Raw genomic sequence first — 21729 nt, forward strand, 5'->3', positions numbered from 1 at the left:
CGTGCACACTGATGCAACCGTACGATTTGATACTAGTAGGCATAAAAATGTCAGTGTGTTGCTTTGGAATTTTTTTCTTTTTAATGGCAACAAAAGAAACAAGATAACATTTTAACAGTAAACTACGATCTGAACCCACACTTGTTGGTCTTAATATTAGTAATACTGTGACTGGATGTGGGAGTTATGAGCCCTCTTCTTTGTCTATCAATTTTTCAGTTGTAATACAGATTTGAAATCTTTGCGTGGGGTGTGTGCGTGCGTCTGCCTCTGACTTCCTGTTTTTTGCATCACTCACAGCGGAGGTGAAGCGCGTGGGAGACACTCTGTTGGGCATGGCGACTCAGTGTGTTCAGGTTAAGAACGTGGTGAAGACGTCACCACAGACTCTGTCCAACCTCTGCCTCAAGATCAATGTGAAGCTGGGAGGGATCAACAACATCCTGGTACCTCACCAACGGTGAGCTGTGGTCTCCCTCTTATTATATGGCAGTGTTATAATGCTATATTAAGACGTCTTATTAAATAAAGTCTCACGTTAAGGGTTAGGGTGACATGACACTTGGTGTATTGTTATTTAACTACCTCAGTGTTTTTGATCCTTTTTTCTGTCTCTCGATCCACAGACCATCAGTGTTTCAACAGCCAGTTATCTTCTTGGGAGCAGATGTTACACATCCACCAGCCGGAGATGGGAAGAAGCCTTCTATTGCAGCAGTTAGTTTCTTTATGTCCCCCTACTCCAGCAGTTAAATATATAAATTGTAGTTTTTGTTTTGATAATATTCCTCTTCTCTGATGGGTGTTACAACCCCAGCTCTCACTAGGGGGCGACATGAAAGTAGTAGTAGAAGATGTAATGGATGAAGGCAAGAGTGATAATCTTTCAGAAAGTCAAATAAAGTCTTCACAGACAATAAATCCAAACACTTAAGAGTTATTTTGGGCTTCGATCCCACTCTGTGCAGAATAAATATTTAACAGAAGACTTGCTGTAGCCCTAAACCCAAATGTTAATAAGCAGACACATTCTCTAAGTGTGAGTGATGTTGGGGGTGAAATCCTATTGGGAGAGAAAACTAAACATACAATAGTAAACACCGCTGAGTGCAAACAGAAAAGTAATAAAGACATGAATCAAGTTACAGATTTAGCAAATGAATGGTCACACTTTTGTAGAAACTCAGAGACGCATAAGAAGACGTTAAATTTCAGACACCCTGACTTACAGCTCAACTGATCTTTTGAGCTGTGCAAAACAATAGTTTGTGCAATTGGAGAAGTGACAAGTCAAGCACAGGTACAGTGAGGGGACAGGACTGGGGAGGCGGCAGAAAGGGCTAGTGGAAGCACTGACCCTGGATCAGGGCTGAAACGTACTGATCTGCATGCAGAAAAACATTCAGTGGGTTAGTAACGCAAAGAGAGGAGGAAATGCTGACACTTCTATGAATAATGTGTCACTTTCCCTTCCACATAAAATCCATTCCCCTTTAATAATGGCTCCTCTGCTCCAAACTCTTTGTCAGGTGGTAGGTAGTATGGACGCCCACCCCAGCAGGTACTGTGCCACCGTACGAGTCCAGAGGCCCAGGCAGGAGGTCATCCAGGACCTGGCCTCTATGGTGCGGGAACTGCTGATCCAGTTCTACAAGTCAACCCGCTACAAGCCCACACGGATCATTTTCTACAGGGATGGAGTTTCAGAAGGCCAGTTCAGACAGGTATAGTCCCACTTTTTTTTTTCTTCTTTTTTTTTTTTAAATCTTAAACTCAGGGTTTTACTAAAGATGTGAAAAAAAGACTAAACCAGGTAGAATTCTGCAGTATGTCATTTTATTGTTCAAGACGTTAATTGGCTTCTTACTGAATTTGGGTACGTTATAATCTTTGTAGCTGAGGCATACTGGTAAAGAACATGTTTGTGTATTCCATAAATACTTTTAATCACAAATGAGTAAAGTCGGTAACAGTATTCCCAAATTTCTTAGTTGTATAACTTTTTTTTGAAGTTGGGTCATATGGCAGCACACACAACCAAAAATGATATTTTCATATTATTGTAATTGTCCTCTTCTTCAGGTGCTGTATTATGAGCTGCTGGCCATTCGTGAGGCCTGTATCAGCCTGGAGAAGGAGTACCAGCCAGGCATCACCTACATTGTTGTGCAAAAACGCCACCATACACGCCTCTTCTGTGCCGACCGCAACGAGAGAGTGAGTCCTCACCGCACACCAGCTCATGCTGTTGCTCTTTTAGTATGACGTTTCCGCTTAAAGTCAACATGGTGTGTTCATGTGTTCATCTGTATTTTTTTTATGTTCTATGTTGGAACATTAACTACTGAAAATGGGCCTCTTTAATTACCTTTTTGTTGTCATTTCGGCTGTTCACCCTCCTGACTGCTGTAATTACATTCGATTAAAGCATTAGGGCCCAGTGCAAACCAAGAGCTCTGGAGTGGCACTCAAGGCCCCGAGAGTGAGACCCAGCCAGTAACAACCTTATTTTCAGCGCTCGCACTCTTCTTACAGAGCATTAGGCTCCCTGGGGCATTAGGCTTTTAATTGGTTGTTTCGAAAGCACTTGGCGAACCTTTGCCTGGGTCTCTCCATCAGCTAGTTCTTCTTTTCAATCATCAGAAATTTTAGTTCCCGACATCATTTAGTGCATTAAAAGCCCTGCTATATCTGCTTTTTTTTTAAATGGCAAAAAAGGGGGAAAATAAGTTGAAAGTCAAAAAGCATTAGTATTGAGGGTAACTGAAATTAATTTTGCTTTTCAAGGTTGGACGTAGTGGAAACATTCCCGCTGGTACTACTGTGGATACGGACATCACGCATCCCTACGAGTTCGATTTTTACCTCTGCAGTCACGCTGGAATACAGGTCAGTCCAACCTCTTCTCCATCTCATATGTTGCTGTTTGTCTACAGTATTTCATCTCCTTCTCCTTCAAAAAAACATAAACGTCTGCACTTTTGTAGATAAGTAATAAATAGGATTCAGGAATAAACCAAACACAAGCGGTTTTAAAGTTTATGATGCAATTTCAACAAACTAACATGAAGCTTATAGCTGTGCGGTTTGTGCAGTGGAAGCTCCTCAGCATAGCAAAGCACATGGGTGGACAAAGAGTACACAGTTAAAGCAAATAAAACTTTCCTTCTCAAACGTTTTGACTATATTTGAGCTATTTAGTTTAGGGGTTTGCTAATCCAGTACCTCAGTAGCTTATCAGCCCCCCTTGCATGGCAAATCGTGCAATTATTTAACCTAAAGTATCATGTAAAAGAGCAGCAGCTGAAGCTTTGTCCAGGAAAATGTGTTATTAACAGCTTTGGTACCTAAAATTTGCTGTCTGTATATTTAAGATGGCTTGGAACCATCCCATATGTCCCTTATTTCAAAACGTGAAGATTAGACTACAGATCTGTAGACGCAGAAGCTGCTTGAGTTAGCTGATTTATACTTGCAGCATTAATGTTTTATGTATCTATTTTTTTAAACACATATCTCATATAGCTAAGCACAGTTAGGTGATGTTCCTGAGTTTTCTGGGCTGTATTTCCTGTCAGCTGTGTCCCAGTTCCGTATTGAATCTTACTTAATGCTTACCTCCCTCTCAGGGCACCAGTCGGCCCTCCCACTACCATGTACTGTGGGACGACAACTGTTTTACCGCTGACGAGTTCCAGCTGCTCACCTACCAGTTGTGCCACACCTATGTGCGCTGTACCCGCTCAGTCTCCATCCCTGCGCCAGCCTACTATGCCCACCTGGTGGCCTTTCGTGCCCGCTATCATTTGGTTGACAAAGAACATGACAGGTAAGGAGAGCGTTCTCCCCATTTAAACTTGCTCTGTGAAGCTGCTAGAGTTCACATGTGCTGGATGAATTGCCCTTTTTTTGTCACTCATCTTAACGGGTCCTTTCTTGTTCTTTCTGAAGCGCTGAGGGCAGCCATGTGTCTGGTCAGAGTAACGGTCGGGACCCCCAGGCGCTGGCCAAAGCTGTTCAGATCCACCACGACACCCTGAGGACCATGTACTTCGCCTGAGCTACACCAACTCTCCCCAACCATTGCCACTCTTAACACACACACACGCACACAACCATGCACACCTGGCATGCCAGTCAAGGGATCCTCATAGGTGCAAGTCCCAGCCCCCCCCCCAACATGCCTAATCAAAAACGGACCTGACACTGTGCAGAGGAAAGCAGGGAGGAGGGAGGGGAAGAGGCACCCCCACACTGGACTGAGGATGCAAAAGCTGCTTTAAAAAAAAAACAAACAAGAGAGAATCTCAGCACTATTATGCAATATTAAACCAGCCAACTAGTTTATTTTCACCCTTATTAGGCCCCCTCTCCCCTCCGGTTTTCACTACCCCGCCTATGTGTTCGTCCCCTGTTTTGTCTCCTTTACTTGTGGCCTAGTTTGTGGCTGTTCTTTTCCTTTTCTTTGGCATAGTCTTTGATAAATCTGCTTCTTTGCCTTCTTCAGTACCTCAAGTCAGTTTGAGCAGCAGCACTTTTACATTCTGTCAGTTTTTGTGTAATTTGTCTTTTGATTTTTCTCCTATTTCTTTTTCTTAAGTTTAGGGGCAGAGAGAAAAAAAAGGACTCAGACTCTGGAGTTATTAAGAGGTGTCTGATGTAGTTTGAAGCATCAATTCATTGACCAGAGGTCCTCCCAGTTTGGTCTTTTATTTTTCCTCTTGTTTCCTTTCTTGTTCTGTCACTTTTCACTAGTGTGTGGGCACGACACCACCAGTTGCTTGTACAGAGCTACATGTTCTTTTGAGCACACTGCCACCTATTGGCAAAGAGGGATATTGCCCCTTAAAAGTCACAAAGAGGAGCCGTTTTGGTGGTCTCAGATCAGTTTCGGATTTATTCCTGAAGGTTAGCTGTCACATTTAAACGGAGGGCAGTTTATATTATATATCAATTTGCTGAGTTGCAGCCATCCATGGATTGTATTTAAAGTATTATTGACACGTTTATTTGAGTCTGGTTGCTATATTTCTTCTACATTATGTGAAACATTTTAAGAATCTAATTCTTAAAGAAAAGAGAAGATTTAATCGTGTTAGCTTTTGTTTTTAAATCGCCCTGCATTCATTTCTCTCAGTGCTTTATCTTGCCTTTCCCCCCTTGTACCTAAGACGGTGGCTAAATACAGATGATGTCGATGGTTTCCTCTTGTGCAATAATCAGTCGAACGAAGGGAAGAGGATTTTTAGGGGACTTAAGTGACTCAAAAGTACAGTTTTCACATTTCATATGAAAGCGAGTGTCCTTGAAAGGAGAGAAGTTTGCCACTTGCAAGGCACTTTCATGTGTCGCTCCTCTGTGAGCTGAATGACCTGCATGTTGTATGAGTTTGCTCTCGCTGTTGGGCGAAAAGAAAGGAGAAGAAAAAAAAAAAAAAGGTGCAGTTTTGGTGATTTTTCGTGTTTTTACTTGAACTAAAGGACTTTGTGCGTCTCCGTGGTTTGAGAATACTTTCGGATCAGTGGGCATGATTTTAGAATTCCTGATCGTCAGCTTGCTAATGAGATTGATTTTTCTTAATTCCTAAGAATTACAAAGCTTTTCACTTGACAGCAGCAAAGTGGAGTATAAAGGCCATAAAGAGGTAGTATTCAAGTGCCTGTTGGAAGTTAAGTGTGTAATCGTCAGAAGCTGTATGAGTTGTTTCAGTGGGGTACAATGATCAAAGAGCGTACACCAACCAGACAGCGTGAAGCAAGAAAGTTTCACCCGATGCCTCTTATTCTTCTCAATAACCGTCTACTGACTTTTCTATACATCTCATTCAAATTAACCTAAGATCAATATATTTATTGTATTTGCCTGTACGGCAGTGTTAGCTGTTGGCTTTGCTTTGGAGCAGCATTCAAGCAAAGTAGGCCAAGTTGTCTTTTTGCCTAATATTCACCAGACATGGATCCAGCTGCTACAGTGTGTTTGTAGGCGATTGGGCTGGCTTCGTGGGCACAGAGTTGGCCTTCTCCCAAACTGTTTTTCTTTTTGTTTTAGATTGATTAGAACCCTAAATCTGAGTTCGGCCCGGCCCAAAGTTGGGACTGGCTTCAGAACAAAGCCGAGGAGTCAAGTGGACGACCTTTAGTGTGAAGCGTGTATCTGGGTAACGGGTCACCACGTAGCTGCTCTAATGCTGATGACCTGAAGTTTGCTCGGGACGTGTTTTTAAAAGTTATCTGCACTAACAGAAGCATGTGTTTCAGGAGTGAACACAGGCGCGGTGCTACTCTGAATTAGAATTTGAAGCTGAACCTCAATGCGAGACTTTAAACGAGCAGGCGGGATATGTAGGCGAGGGGGGGAAAAAAAACTGTAAACCTCACTCACTGAAGGACGAGAAGGCTCCACTGCTGCGGTTGTTGAGGGGAGTTATAGATTTATGATTTTATTCGGGATAGATCTACTCGGAGAACTTGTAAGCGGTACAACGGCAGACGTGTGGTCCTGCCTCTGCTGTTGCATTCGACTGCCTTTCACAGGCTAGCCTTTCAGTGTGGAAGCCAGTGGGTTTGAGCCTTCATGATTTCACTAGTATCTGAAAGCCTTTTTAAAAAGCCAGATCGAAAGTATATTTGTAGATTTTAAATTATGTAATGCACACCACTTATTTTTGCTAACAGAAAAAAATGTAGTCTAATTATTAATCTTAGTAATAAATGTATCATGACAAGTAATGGTTTAAAAAAAAAAAAAAGTATAACAAAGTTTTATTATCGCAATAGACTGACTTGTTCTTGTGTCACTGTATAACGTATAGTGTATGTGTGAACAGTGCTGGGGTTGTTGAAACTAGTTATGTGTGTTTGGACTGTCATACTGTTATTGATAGGGATGTGGACTCTAACCGCCTCTTGCTTTGATGTTTGGAAAAAAAAAAACTTGCAAGATGTTGAATGCTTCTTTTTTTTTCCTTCTTCTTTTGTAGATGATCAAACAAAGTTTTTCATAGAGAGGACAAAGTGTTAACATGCTATATCCCGAATGCCTTTGTTATCGCAGTTTTTCACAATTGCTAAGACTCTTTTCTTAAAAGGATCCCCTGTTTTCTCATATTGTGACTGAACAACATTCACAAAACCTCTGACTCCTCTGGAAGTATCAAACAATAACCTCAAACTGTAAACCAAACAATGTTTGTAGATCATAGACTCAGTCAAACAATGCTGAGCATTCATTACGCTACATCCAAAAATCCAGCGTTCTGGCTGTGTAGCTCCAGGAAAAAATTCCAATAAATGCATATAAAAAGCATAACTCGAATAGAGTTTAAATACTACCCACTGTAAGTACAAGCAGTACAGGATTACACAGTGTCTGTGGATAAAGTAGGTCAAAAGGCTAAGAAACAAGCACATAACAGTACAGCGTGAGTGTAACTGAAAGTGAACATGTGATCTGTTCAGCTGTGTCGCGCCAGAGTGAAAAAGAGATTTTTGCAACTCAACCTGTTGCATGTGTATTTCTGGGAGTTCCTTTTTTCGAGACGCAAAACATTGGGAGGAGAAATCTTAGTGCGCTGATATTTAACGCAGAAAAAACGGGTCACCTGCTTAACCAGGTGAGCTATGCTGGTGCCCCAGATCCTGCTTATTTAAAGCTGAAACTCCAAATTGACGTCTAACACGGTGCGTTCGAGTGACTAAACGGGTGCAAAACATGGACCGTTTGGTTCAGAGAACGGGATTTAATGTCTTAGCAATTCAGAAAAGCTGTGAGAAATTACAAACCTATTGTAACAACAAACAGTAGACTAGGAGGGGGAAGAAAAAAAAAAGGCGATTGATATGTTGAGCTCCTGCTCTTGAATTTTCTCGGGTTTCTTTTAACTGGTGCTGATGCCTGCTCCTTATCGAGAGGAGAGTAAAAGGAATGGGCATGTGTTGTTGTTTTCTTTTAAGTCTTGGTGATCCATTTCAAAGACACGTGTGATCAAAGAATAGAGAAACAAGGTTTAGTAGTTCTCCATTCCTTTGTGTTTGAACCCTGGGGGGGGATTTAGATTGGATTACAACCACCATTGCTTTCTTCAGACTGGTTTCCTTATTCGAGCCACTTCACGTGCACACAGATACAAAGACGTAAGTCTGCGACGTGGCAAAGCCTGTTATCTTATTTTAGCGCTCTTTCTTTTTTGTTCCAAACATTTACTCCCCTCGGTCTACATTCCACGGCCGTACAATCTCATCCAATCCCCCAGCAAGGTGTAAGGAAGGTTAAAGCTGAAGGACAATACTGAGGGATATAGTGTGTGTGTGTGTGTGTGTGTGGGGGAAGGAATCAAAGCTCATCAGTGAGAACTTGGTGTGGCAGGTTATATGGAAGTTGGACGTGTGTGTGTGTGTGTTTGGTGGCTGATTGACTCACTATATCTCTGCTGTCTGTAATAGATGTTCAGGTGGTGTATAAACTACACCCTCGAGGGCAGTTGAACACATGTTTACATAGCAAATGTGTTTGCCTCGCTTACATTTGAAATGTCATCAGCTCGGCTTTGCAAATATTAGCTAGCAGAGAAATGACCTAACATGAGCGAGACCTTTTAGGGGCCTGTGGAAGCGAATGCTTAATGGGATACAAAGATGTTATTCATGCAGCCGATTTTTCTTCAACACACAGCCGTGCTACACAAAAGTGGGAAGGTTTCGTTTGTCCTTCCAGTTCTGCTAGAAATGACTCGTTATATTTGACTTTAAACTAAAGGTACACTAATCTCACGACTGTGTCCTTTTAGCTCTCACTTAGGGTCGCTACGACGACTGTTTATGAGAGCCGTGAATTGGCGTCTTTAGCTGCCTGGTGAAGAAAATGTAACAAATTAACTTTAAAAGGCCGGTGCCTCAATTTTTAACCGAAGTAAAGGTGTATTTTGTCTCGAGGCTTCAATCGGTATTCCTCATTTTGGTTGCTCTATATTTGCAGTGGAAGGTAGCGAGAAAAAGTCCACAGAAAGTGCCTTTCCTCTTGATGGTGCTGTAAATTTAAAGATGAAATGTAAAAATCAAAGACGTAGAATCTCCTTTTGAAACACACATTGCAATGCAGGAGTTGCTGCATTTCTCTCTCACACACACAAACACACTCACAGTAAATGGTTTTTGTTTTTTGTTTTTTTGAGATGGCAATGCAGAGTTGTTTTTCATGTATTTAAAGATTAAGCCTACATAGTAAAAGACATTATGCCAAGTAAATGGTTGTGGTTGAGCTCTTGCTTTCTAGTGCATTTTTAGTGTCTTGGACCAATGGTGTTGTTGGTACAGTGGAATGTGTGTTTGGGTGGGTTGGCGGAGCCAGGTGGTTGGGAGTGACACAGCCCAGCCCACGAATGGCAAACATAGCACAGCACTTTAGAGACTGCCACAGTCTCTGTCCCTCCAGTCCCCTTCTTCCTCCCGCCCAGGAGGAGGAGAGGATCCAGACCTCAGCGTAAACGAGGAGACGACGAAGGGATGCGCGTTACCAAACGAGGCAGTCGGTCATTAAAAGTGTGCCTCATGCTCTTGTGACTTTAATGGCTCGGTAGAGTCTGCCTGCTCTCAGGTGGCGTGTTCTCGTCAGGACTGCCACTTTTGACACTTTGTTACAGCTAGGGCTGGGTGTCACAAACGTCACTCATCAGTACCTCCTGGTTTTTTGGAATCGGAGTTTCGAAGCAGGCTAGAACTTTCTTTTTCTTTTTTCTTTTTCTTTTTTTTTTTTTTGCACTGAGGGAAAGCAACATGCATGAGGAGGCAGAAAGGTGTCTTATTTTTTTTTTTTAAACATGTGGTTCAGAAATGAAATGAACAGAGCCAGTGTCAGTATTGAGACTTGTCTCAAGATGCCCAGCCCTAGTAGCAGCCCCATGGCGTTCTTTCATCTTAGAGCAATGCCCTGCCATGTGTCTTGTCCCTGTCGGAGGGAATGAGTGCCCAGCAGTATCCTCGTCTTGAGCCGGTAGGGATTCGACTGAAAAACCGAGTATGGTCTGTAGTTCTGTGGGTACCTTTTCAGTCCAGGGGGTGAAATCTTTCTATTACAAGAAATCTCAAAAAACACTGCACCTCACTTACCTTGGTATGCTGCATATGTTATACTACATGAAAGAAAACTGCAAATTGCTTTTATGATATATAATGCTTGAGTAATGCCTGATTGCGATATTCTTATACGGTAACTATTTTAGATTCGAAATAAGTATAACTGTAAAAGATTCTGTTTTGTCTTAACACTTATCCAATTTTGAAATATTGTTCTTGAGCCGACTTTTATTTTGTTGTCCTATTTAATTATGTGTTGTTCTTTAAATATATATATATATGAAATATATATATGCGGAATATTTTATGGTGTATTTATTGAGTCCGTTCGAGCGGCTGGAGTGTCCGCATCAATCTTGCAGCGTGGCGGGGGTGGAGCCAGGAGGGAGAAGCCTTGAGCCCCTCCCCTTCCATGTTGACGCCTTATTCTCCTAGACACGCAAGCACAACAATATGGAGGGGGGTGCGGGGTGGAGGAAAGGGCGGCGGATTTTGACTTGTTCCAGGTCGACTTCCTCCTCCTTCCTTTTCCAAATATTCTTAACCCTCCCATCTTCTTTTACCACCCGTGAAGGCCAGACGCCAGCCCCCTACATGTTGCAGCTCATCTCTGACGAAGGGAACCATTTCTGAACCACACTGACTTGTGTCGAATAGCTGACTTTTCATCCCAAGCTGCTAAATTGGTACGTTAGCCATGTAAATTCCCTGAGCCAGTACAGAGCAAGTAGTAGAGTGTAAAATAAGTTTAAAGAAAAATACGGGGGGAAAGAAGGAAGGATGTTGGAAAGGCAAAATTCATTGAATTACAGTGAAATGTTTTAGCAAAGGCGTTGCTTCTTTCCTCTTTAAATGTCTCCTATTTTGTTTTGTTTTGTTTTTCCTTGTGCCAGAATATTTTACAGCAGGACCAGGTCTCATTCCACAGGAAAACACATGCCTCAGCCTTAAGTGCGTCCTTACGTAATAGAAATCCGTGTGACTTTTGCAATGCCTGTGCTGTGTCGGGTGGCCTACCAAGAAAACTAGCCTACGTACTTGATCTGCCCTGATATCTCCAACTGGCATACTCATCTGTTCTCGCATGTAAACCACTAACATTGCTACACAACGTAGAGCGCTCTGATGAATGAACAGTGCTCTGTTTAATATGTACTGATGTCAGAACGGGAGCCAGGTCTGGGTCAAACTGCCTTTGGAAACCCTTTTCAGTATTTGGTGTTACCTGTTGAGCAGTGCCTACAGCCCGAGGGCAGTTTGGATATGTACGTATGCTCGTTAGATTTTATGCACTTGCCTGTATTTTGTAAGCTCGTTGCTCGGTTGACACAGCTCATTGTCGCTGATTGCAAATCCAAAGAAGGATCCAAAGAACAGTTTGACGCAGGCCTTACACGAGAACCAGGCGGTTCCCCACTGTGCCGGATTACAGAGACCTGTGCCTGTACAATGAACCAAGGATGAATTGTGTTGTGATGATTTTTTTTTTTTTTCCTTTTAATTATCTGTTGGTTGTCCCTCACCTCATCGGAGGATCAGAGACATTGACCTTTTGAGTGTTGTCAATCTTCCAAAGCAAGAAAAGCCCTCTGTCCTTTTAAACCGAATGGCTTTTGGTTTATTCAATGTTTACCGTAATGTTTACTCCCATGGCTATCTGATGTTGAACCTGTTTTCATTACATTAGCATTCCAAAATGACTTCAAACCAAAAACTGCTGAAGAGATTAGGCTCCTGACGCCGTTTACCTTGTATACACTTAATGGTTTTGAAGAGTGGCCAAGGATATCAAACATTTTGGGTACTCTGATTGTTCCGATGCATTGTCACTCTTCTGTCAGTCTTATTTCAAACTAAAGATCTTGAGCTCTGATACCTCTGAGTGAGGCACCAGCAAACTGACGTGTACGTTGAACCTTCACCACCAGATCATCCATGTCTCAGCCTCTGTATTTTTGCAAAAAGCTGTGTTGTACCAACAGCTGTATTCCTTTCAGTTTTAATTGTCTTTCTTTTGTTACTCTTTCTCTCTTATAGGTTGTTGGCCTTTTTAGTGTTGCTTTGCTTCAGTTTGAAGTGTATCTTTGACTAATACTTGCAATAAAAATGCTTTGCTTTATCTTGGTCGTCTCACTGGGGAAACTTTTTTTTAAAAATGTGTAATAAGTGGAATTGCAGAAAATGCTGTGGGTAATAAAAATCACATATTGCCACCATGTGCTTTAGAAAACACCGGGCTGCTGTCGAAATGTGTAGGTCCCTCACAGCCTACACATTATATATTGTTTTATATTTTATAGAGAAGGATGAATATAATCTCCCTCCCTCAGCCAAGTTTGCTTGGGACCAGCTCATTTTTTATTTCACTGGTTGAACCTGCTCTGCAGCAGCTGTACCACACCTCTCCCTCTGGGAGAGCTTTGAGGCCAATATGAGAGTGCAAATCTTTTTGCCATTCAAAAATGTGAAACTCTGAGGGGGGGGAAATCAGCATTTTTCCTCCCCTCAGCATATGGGTTACAAAATTTTCATGACCATCTGAGGGAATAAGATGGTGGAGGGACTGAAAAATTCATAGATCTTTGCTTCTAGTTTGACCAAAGTAGAATATGTAACAATACGAACACACCACACCACCACCCTTTTCCCCACTGCTCCCTTTAGTGGTCGCTACAGCAGATCATCTGCCTCCATCTCCCCGTGCCCCTTACAGCCGCCTCCTGTCACACCAGTCCTTCACTACATCCATGAATCTTCTCTATAGTCTTCCTCGTTTCCTCCTGATCTGCAGCACCATCTTCAAAATCCTTTGTCTGATACAGTCTCTATCCCTCCTCTGCACATGTTCAGACCATCTCAACCTTGCCTGTCCAACTTTGTCTACTGAGCTGTTTTATTCATTTCTAATCTTTTCTATTCTGGTCACTATGATTGAAATTCATAGCACCCCCAACTCTGCCACTCCAGTTTGTTTTTCTTCTCTGTCAGTGCCACAGTCTCCAGACCAAAATAACTTTTTATTGAATTTTTAAAAAAACTTTCCCCCCAAATATGTTAATTTTTTAAATGTGTCGACAAAAGCCAAATTCTTTGCCTTTTCTCATAAATTTTCAGTATTTTAGCAGAAGGGCAGCAGTCAGGGTTTTGTATTTAATACCAAATGAACAATCTGCCCTGGAATGAAAAACTACACACTGGTAAACAATGACAGGAATTCCAACACAAAATGAAAATAAGTAAAATTGCTACATCTCTGCAAAAGCACCAGCATTCCTACTGGGTATATAAAGATAATTTCACTTTCACTGCACAGCAAAACTTATAAACTTTGCTCTGAAATGCTGTTCCCACTAACAGGCTGAGAATTTCATGAGGATAAAAGTGAGTGCCTGAAAAACACTGTAAACAGGAAGGATTATTGACAAGCCTTCCTGATGCCTCTGCGCAGCTATGGTAACGGAGCTGCTATCACTTACTCTCTCTGATATCTGTTGACGGGAACAAGCTAAAAATCTGATTGTGTGCTTCCCCTGACACAAATTTATGTCTTTATAGTTAATGTTGGTACATGACGTTTGATCTCACGTAATTCCCAACAGGGCAGCCCTGCCTGAGCAGAGGTATAATTAACCACAGTGACTGAAAACACCTGTGTGGGAATTAAAGCAGCACCCTGCAAACTCACTGAAATGCATTCCTTCATGCAGACGGTTTATTTTGTTTTATTTGATTTATTTATGCATGCATTTATTGCACCAGCCTTGGAACTTCAGTAATCTGCACATGCAACCCTTTTTGCATTTACTGAGATTTTCCCTGTTAGCTGTAAATGATGAGCTTGTTGGTTTAATACTTTTGGTGGGGAAAAAAAAAAATCCCAATCAAGTTTTTACTTTTTTTTTTCCATTTTACTTTGTTCTGGTGTCAAAAATGCACAGTCTGCATTAATTTAGAGCAACACTGAGCTCTTGTAACATTAACTATGATTTTTTTTTTTTACTGCACATTTTCTTTTATGACAGCAAGAATTTCATTTATTTGTTTGATTGGTATTTGAGAAGTTGTCATTTATACCCATCCTAAACTACATAACAAATTTATTATCATATTTTTTGTTTCTTCACATTTAAAACTATAAAAAAAAAAATTGTTGGAAGAAACTGGGGAAGCATTAAGCTACAGCAGCCTGATGACAGAACAACAGTAAAACAGAAAATGATCATCTCTGAGCCGCAACATCATTAAAAACATGGCGAGATGGATTCTCTGCAAGAAATCAGGCGCTCTGCAGGGTGGGACTAAACACTTATTATGCTCACATCCTAACTGTCAGTCCCTGTGCGCCCAACTATATCAAATCGACAAAATTATGGTGTTAATTTCCGTATATCATTTAAATAAGGCAGAGCCGCCGTTTAGTCAAACAGACGCCCCTCTGCGGGCCTAAATGCAGCTGTCACACTTTCTCTCCGCCTGAGAGAAAACACATTCATCTCTCATGATGTTACAGCAGGACTGTGACAAAACCAACTGTTAAAGGCTTAATTGACACTAAATGCCAACCAGAAAATCCTTCTGTATTTTTTTTTAGTCAATCGGTGATCCCTGTGTTCCGTATCAGGCATCTGCCAAATTAGATTTAGGGTTAAACTTAACCTGAGTGTCAAAAAATGGTCACAACAGTTTGTTTTCTGACCACATGGAAGCAGCAGAACAAGCCAAAAATTGACAAAAAAAGCAGATAAAGGATATTGTGAACATGTTTGCCAATAATTACAATGCATCACCATTTGAGTTATGGATCTGGCTACCTTAGCTTCCTTAATTTAAATTTATGTGACAGTGGATTGTAACTTCGATCCACAGAATGCTTCACAGACCTGAACTTTTGCAAGTCCAGCAAAAAATATGGTAAAAAAAATAAAAAGGAGAAGAAGAAGAGAGGATCAGAATGACACACCTGACATCCACGAGATAATGGAAACATCTTGGAGGATGTTGAATAAGTTACAGTCCGGGATAAACTGATTTGTGGAGGTTTGTGGAGGGGATGGAATTTCTCCTCTGACTGAGTTAGTGTAGCACTGAACTCCTTATGCTCCACGATTTTTCACCAGCCTCTTGCTGACTTTGTAATTTCTCATAAATGATGGGCAGGTAGTGGAATTTTACAGCTATCTCTGAGAACAACATACTGTAAACCTGATAACAGTGTATGAATTTTGTACGTGTGTTAGACATCTTGTAGTGCAGTCACTTTTTCTTCCAACAATCCAGAAACTGCAGATTTAGCAATCTAGATTTAGCAGTTTCACTAAACGGCAGTTGTGCTCTTTATCAAGTGAAATACTGATTGATTTTGCACTAGAAACCGCTCCTGACAAGCTTACTTTTGCAGGTTCTTTGATAGAGTTTGTCCATTTTAACCTAAAAATAGGATAACTGAGGCACTGTCACCCAAAAAGATATTTTGGATGACAAAAAAAAAACAGTATTTTAGACTCTTACAGGTTATAATTCTTACATTTTTGACTGTGCAGAGCCAACTCCTGATGCGCCAGCAATTTAGCACTTGATTAGAAAGTGAGAACTATCAAATAAGCTCCATAACAGATTCTAATGAAAAGAAATACCAACTGAAATCAGATGTCAGTTTTGATAAAGCCCTTGATATAAATTAGTTTACAGGGAAATTAAATGCAGAAACAGTCTGACTGAACCACCCTGGAGCTGCACTGATGCTCACTGAATAACTGAATAAGATTTACACTCTTCTTTTACAATATATCGCTTTCATCTTTCTTATCATTAACGATTGTTTTGACTAAAAACTTTGGAATAAATCTTTTTTTTTTTTTTGTTGCCCTTTGCTGGCATTTCGCTCGTCTGATATTCTTGTTTTTCTAGTTTGCGTCTTTCTGTCTTCACACCAGGTTTCCTTAATCACCTATCAGTGATTAGATGCTGTTCGTAACACCTTGACCCAGCAGCTAAAAAAGAAAGAAAAACAAGGTTTTGTTAGAAGTGTATTGTTTTCTTTTTAAAAGAAGCAAGCCTGCTGATGTGCTTGCTTGGTAAAAAATGATGTAGAACATGGTGTGCCACAAAGGACACAGAAAAGAAAAAATGGGCAGTGTATACAAAACCTCTCCAGTGTGATGTTTTGTCTAAAAACAGTGAAATGAATTGTGGCCTAACACTTAAATGTAACACAAATGTTTTTGTCTGAGGAATGAGTGTCACTAATATTCCTTTTTGTTCATTTAAAACACACATTGTTGGTCTTCTTCAGGGCAGCGACTGTATGAGGAAATACGATCCAATACCTCGAGGATCCAGTCTCAATTGCAGATGGGACTTTACTAATCATGTCTGTCCATCTTCTTGTTTTGCATTCATCACCAGCTTGAATAGAATCTACCCTGCAGTTCCACCTCTCACCAGAAGTGGGAACAGTTCACCAAGGAAAATTCTGGTTGGCTGAGAAACAGATGGAGAGACGTGTTCACTGCCAGGGCTCATGCAGAGTGTACAAAAAGGATGTGAAGGTGGTGTCTGTATTTGTTCGAGGTCAGACACTTGAAGGAAACCGGGGCGAGGGCTGAACCAGAAACAAAAAAGAATACACAAGGATGTGCAGACATGTGGCTAAGACCCATATTTACCATGATTTGTAAAGTTCTTCCTCTTTCTTTTTTTTTAAATATCACATCATGTTGACATCTATTTTTCAGCGCTGTATTTTGAGTGTTCATTTTACCTCTAACCTCCCTCAGTGCTTCTGTTAGGAGTGTGTACGATGTGCAGGGAAAAACCATTTGACTCCCAGACCACACACCAATATCTACTGCCTCACAAATGACAAACGACCTGGTAGTGCAGGGAATTATCAGAAGTCAGCCTGTGAAAGAGAATCAACAAACTGCAGAAGGCCATCCCAGCATGAGATTTGGCATCTGTGCTGTCAGCAGCAAATATTGATTTAATAATACTGCTTTACTATCTTTGAGTATGCAAATTGACTGTCTGCCCAGAAACCTTTCTTAATAGATTTTGGAAAGGGAATAAGTAATGTAGATCAATTTTTATGCACTTTGATTCACTGGACATCTCTTTTTAAATTGGAGCCAAAATGATAATTGGGAAAATGCATTTATTCGCTCTGAGCTGGAAGACAGATCTATACCACTCTTCTGTTTGTTTACAACCAGCAGCTGGTGGTTTTCAGTTCAAATGAGGCAATTTTTATTTTTGTACTTAGCTGTGTGAGTTGTTATTTTTTCCGCTACTTTTTGTAAATTTTAATTATTTCTGCCTACAAAAAGTAAGGCTATCACTGCGAATCTGCCTTTCACCTTCCCTGATTAGAATGGTTGACACTAACTTGCAGTGACGGTCAAGGCCCAATGTCATTTTCTCTTCAGTGGAAAAATAATCTGCTGAAAACCTTAAATGCATTTTTATCTAATGCGCTGTCCTGTAATCAGGTTATGGTAGAATTTAACTTCATTTTCAAGGGCAAATTGACAGAAAGACACATGCAAAGCCTAATGAAGTCTGCCGACCCACCTACCAGGACCTATTAAGCTGACTAAAGAACTCATATCTTTATAAAAATATTTAAAAAGTGCAAGCTTTTCAATGAGTTCTGCGCAGCTTCCCTTGTTCTCTGGATTCATATTTACTTTGCAGATATGACAGTGCTATCAGTCTTCTTATCTAATACTCAGCAAGACATCAAATAAGCCTCTTTCCCTAAAATGTCAAACTGATGTTTAAAAGGTTAAGAAGCTCATAGCATGCCTAGATTATAAATCTAGGCATTGGCCCTTCACTGGCTGGTCCCATCTATAAACATGAATGTGCAGAATTATGGGAAAAAGTAAGAGTAACTCGGCTGGAATTACAGATGTTTATTAACTGGGATCAACAGAGGAAACTGGTGTTTGCATGTGTCATGATGAATCTGTGCACTCAGCCGTCAAGGATTAGTTGTTTCGACTGAATCAATTCTGTGAATAATGACCACTTAAAACTTTCTTTCCAACCCTAATTTAATTATTTGCAATGTGTCATTGGTCTGTATAGGTTGTCAGTCATCCACATTATGGCTTAAAAAGAAGGCAGCTGGATTGTTTCATCTCTAACCCAAGAGGCTTCTTCAGCTTTAAAACAACTGGTGCCAGCCTTGGAAGTGGCCTAATGGCTCGTTGACCCACTATTGATTACGTGATTACGTGAGCGATTAAGGGTCACATGAGCCCAGGGTTTGTGGGTCATTACCATCACAGCGACTGAGGTTTGAATGCTCTGTGCAGACAGGTGGCCCACAGATGCACAGCACCCAACGCTCAACGGGACAAGAAAGGACACGCTTGATGGTTTTGCTTTTTATATGTCCCTTCCTTTTCTCCTCTTTCAACTCCTCCATTCCTATGCCCTCACTATAATATGTGCAGTTTGGAGGGATCATGTGACAAATTAACGAACTATCGAAGAAACTGCACTTTTCAAGTTTTGGTGAGTGTAATTCTAGTGTTTTATTCATCACTAATGTGCAGATATGTGTGCCTGTTTGATGCAGTGTCGCAGCCTCGATAAAGAAGCTTGAAAATTTTGTCAATTCTTTCTCCACCAAAAGCCAGCATGACGGCAGCCAAAATGTTAGAACAGAAGCAATTTTATTATAGTTATTTTACAGTTTTCCATTGGTGATATTTTTTGTTTCCTCAACAAATTCCATAAAGTCTGTTTCTGTAGCGTCCTTTTAGATGTGCCTATTTTTGTCTCTCAACCACAAACCTCTTCCCTCTTACTGAAAAGTTTCATCATCACTAAGAGGAAATCTGAAAATGGATTACTAATTTATACCTTCAGTAACAAAAAAAAAAAAGAAACACCCATTGACCCATTTTCAGCCACATTTATCAGATGACCTTGTGTGATGGACAAATACAGGAGCAGATTTAATCACTGAAGTAAGTGGGTCCAGTTGTTTGGAGGATTATGGCTATAGAGGCAGTAAATTGATAAATTTATGATTCACTTTTTAGACAACATTAAACTGTATGATACATAAAGATTTATCTCCCAGGGTAACTTTTCTTTTTCCTTCCTTTTTAAACCTTTCCATTACCTTTGGATCTATGCAACCTTGAGGATGTCTTGTAACACATTCACTTTTTGTACATCCAGCTTCAGCTTTGTAACATTCAGGTTCTCTACTTGATGATGAATGTGCCTCTCCTGCACCTCCATCTTCTCTGTAGTCTAGCGGGAGGGACACGAATGCAAGGTAGCACAGGGTAGGCTAACAGTACAATGGAAGTAGTGCTAATGAGTTAGTGACAGACGGGATTTTAGCACAAATCTGAATGAGAGAGCTATTTGCGAAATGTTATTCCTCCGTTTTGTGCACTTATATACACTCAGTGCTCCTCAGATGCATTCTCTGCACACGGGCCAGTCCAGTCTATTTATGTAGACTTCATACATTGGGTACATTTGCATTTCGCAGACTCTTGTGAAGCCTGCATTTCGGTTTCATGCAGCATGGCATATTAAGAAAGCAGGTGCACACTGTCTGACTTCAGCAGTGTGATTTGTATTCTACACACGTAACTCCGGTTTTCTTTCCATTTTCATAATATGTCATCATTATCTTTTCTACCTCTGGATATGGCTTTAGGGAGCTGGAAGCTCTAATAGCTAATATCCCTGTTTAAATTTAGGATTTAGCAATACAGAGGACTTTTGTAGAAAATTGAATGACTTTTCTTTGATATTTTTGAAATATTCAGGGCATAGAAAGCAGAAACTCTTTGGCTAACAGTCCCAGAGGCACACCTAAACTTTCATGTTGATGTTCTGTTGCGTTTTTTTCCTCCCACACCCGATAAAACTTGTCCTCCTCTTCACCTCTGGCTCTCTGGTTCCTTTTCCTTCAGTGTGACTCACTGTACTGCACGGCAAAAACATTGCTGGAGGTTAGAGGATTTTAGCGTGATGGGTGTACCGTGAAAGTGATTATGTGTCCACAGTGTTATTTTGCACACACAATCAGCTTTCTGGATGAACACCAAGAACACTTCATTCAGCCAGAGGAAGAAAAACAAAAACAAAACTGAACCTAACAGGAATCCCAGAGGATAAATTTACTCTCCTAATCACACAAGTTGAACTCATAGTGGGCTGGGACCTCCACTGGACTGAATGCACTGATTCAACCTGTGTTCACTACCTAAAATAAACAATCCAGAGGTTTCAAGTTGTCTCTTGTTAGACAATCTCATATGTACTCATCAGGCTTTTATGTTATTACTATTTTACACTTTTATCATCCGTTTCTTTACATGACGTCTTCTTCGTGACTTCTTTTCTGTTCCACTCACCCCCAATCAGTCATGGCAGATGGTTGCCCCTCCCTGAGGCTGGTTCTGCTAGACGTATCTGTTAAAGTGGAGTTTTTCCGTCCCGCTGTCACCAAGTGCTAGCTTATAGCAGGCTGTCTGATTGTTGAGTTTTTCCCTCTAAGGTTGCAGGTTCTTCACCTCGCAATATAAAGCGCTTTGAGTGGTGTTATATAAATAAAACTGAATTTGAGTGAATTTTGCTTCTTGGTTACTTTAATAATAAATTTGTGCATAAATATGTGTTTGGTTTAATAAAGGCCATCCATCCATCCTCTTAACCACTTATCCTGTTAACCAGTAGGCTTTCAGGGGGACTACGTTACTGGTTAACCAAACATGTCTTTGAACTGTGGTGGAAAGTGACAGTACCTGAAAAAAATGGATGAGTCACATGGAAGAAGTACACCTCTACCTTTATCACACCTTCAAACACATAAAGGTATAATCAGTGCCCCAGATTATGTTCTGCTGATTAGAATATCCTTAAGTAGTGACAGGTGGGACCTGTTTAATTTAAATCTCACACTGATATGGTGTTCTTTTTGTTGTTAAAATGTGTAGAGCGTGATCATGTCATGATATGGAAAGCTCTTCCCTTAGCCTCTTAAAAAAGATTGTAGATGGCTATAAGCTTGGCAGTGATTTTTGAAAAAATTAATTTAGGAAAATCATCTACAGCTGGCATAGATTTCAAACCACAGCCGGTTTGTCCAGTCACGGCTACCTGAGCAATTTCAGCCCCCAATTTCAGTTGTAACAAAAAAACGAAACGTGATTTTCATCTCAGGATCTGCAGGTAACTCTCGAAACTGCTGGCATCATTGTAGGTATTTAAAATCAAAAAATGATTGTACAAATCTGACCTGTATGGGAGGTGTGCCAAGCAAAAGATAAACTGCAGTTTGACAGTGAGAAAAGACCAGGCCTTCTGGAATAATGTGCTCTGGACAGACAAATCAAAGATAAGAGTTGTTTGGTGCAGACCAAAGACAGCCTCTCAGGATAAGAACCATGAGGCATCTATGAAGTATGGTCCGGAGTTGCTTTGCTGTCTCGGGGACTGGGCAGCTCATGGTCATTGATTCAGCTCTAAATTCTACATCATATTAAATTGCACTTGAATAAAATGTTAGCCCATTTGCCTGAAAAATTAAGCAGCAAGTAGGTATTTTGGAAGGATAATGATCCAAAGCACACTAGCAAGTCCACCAGGGAATGACTCAAAACGAGGAAATGGAAGGATGTGA

At 40.8% G+C, this 21729-nt stretch overlaps 1 protein-coding gene across 2 annotated transcripts in view; it reads left to right on the plus strand.

The window, feature by feature from the left end:
* Positions 1 to 8764, plus strand: part of ago3a (argonaute RISC catalytic component 3a) — a 36905-nt gene extending 28141 nt beyond the window's left edge. For both annotated transcript variants that reach the window (XM_085423539.1, XM_085423540.1), the window contains exons 13-19: positions 301 to 460; positions 627 to 717; positions 1530 to 1724; positions 2083 to 2217; positions 2788 to 2889; positions 3630 to 3829; positions 3952 to 8764. In XM_085423539.1, coding sequence (XP_085279665.1) covers positions 301 to 460; positions 627 to 717; positions 1530 to 1724; positions 2083 to 2217; positions 2788 to 2889; positions 3630 to 3829; positions 3952 to 4060 — 992 coding nt within the window. In that variant the 3' untranslated portion in view covers positions 4061 to 8764. The remainder of the gene's footprint in view (positions 1 to 300; positions 461 to 626; positions 718 to 1529; positions 1725 to 2082; positions 2218 to 2787; positions 2890 to 3629; positions 3830 to 3951) is intronic.
* Positions 8765 to 21729: the final 12965 nt, after the last annotated feature.

Source organism: Rhamphochromis longiceps, linkage group LG11 (assembly GCF_057381845.1).
Source record: "Rhamphochromis longiceps isolate RC_006_pf linkage group LG11, R_longiceps_female_GT1.1, whole genome shotgun sequence".
Taxonomy (NCBI): Eukaryota; Metazoa; Chordata; class Actinopteri; order Cichliformes; family Cichlidae; genus Rhamphochromis; species Rhamphochromis longiceps.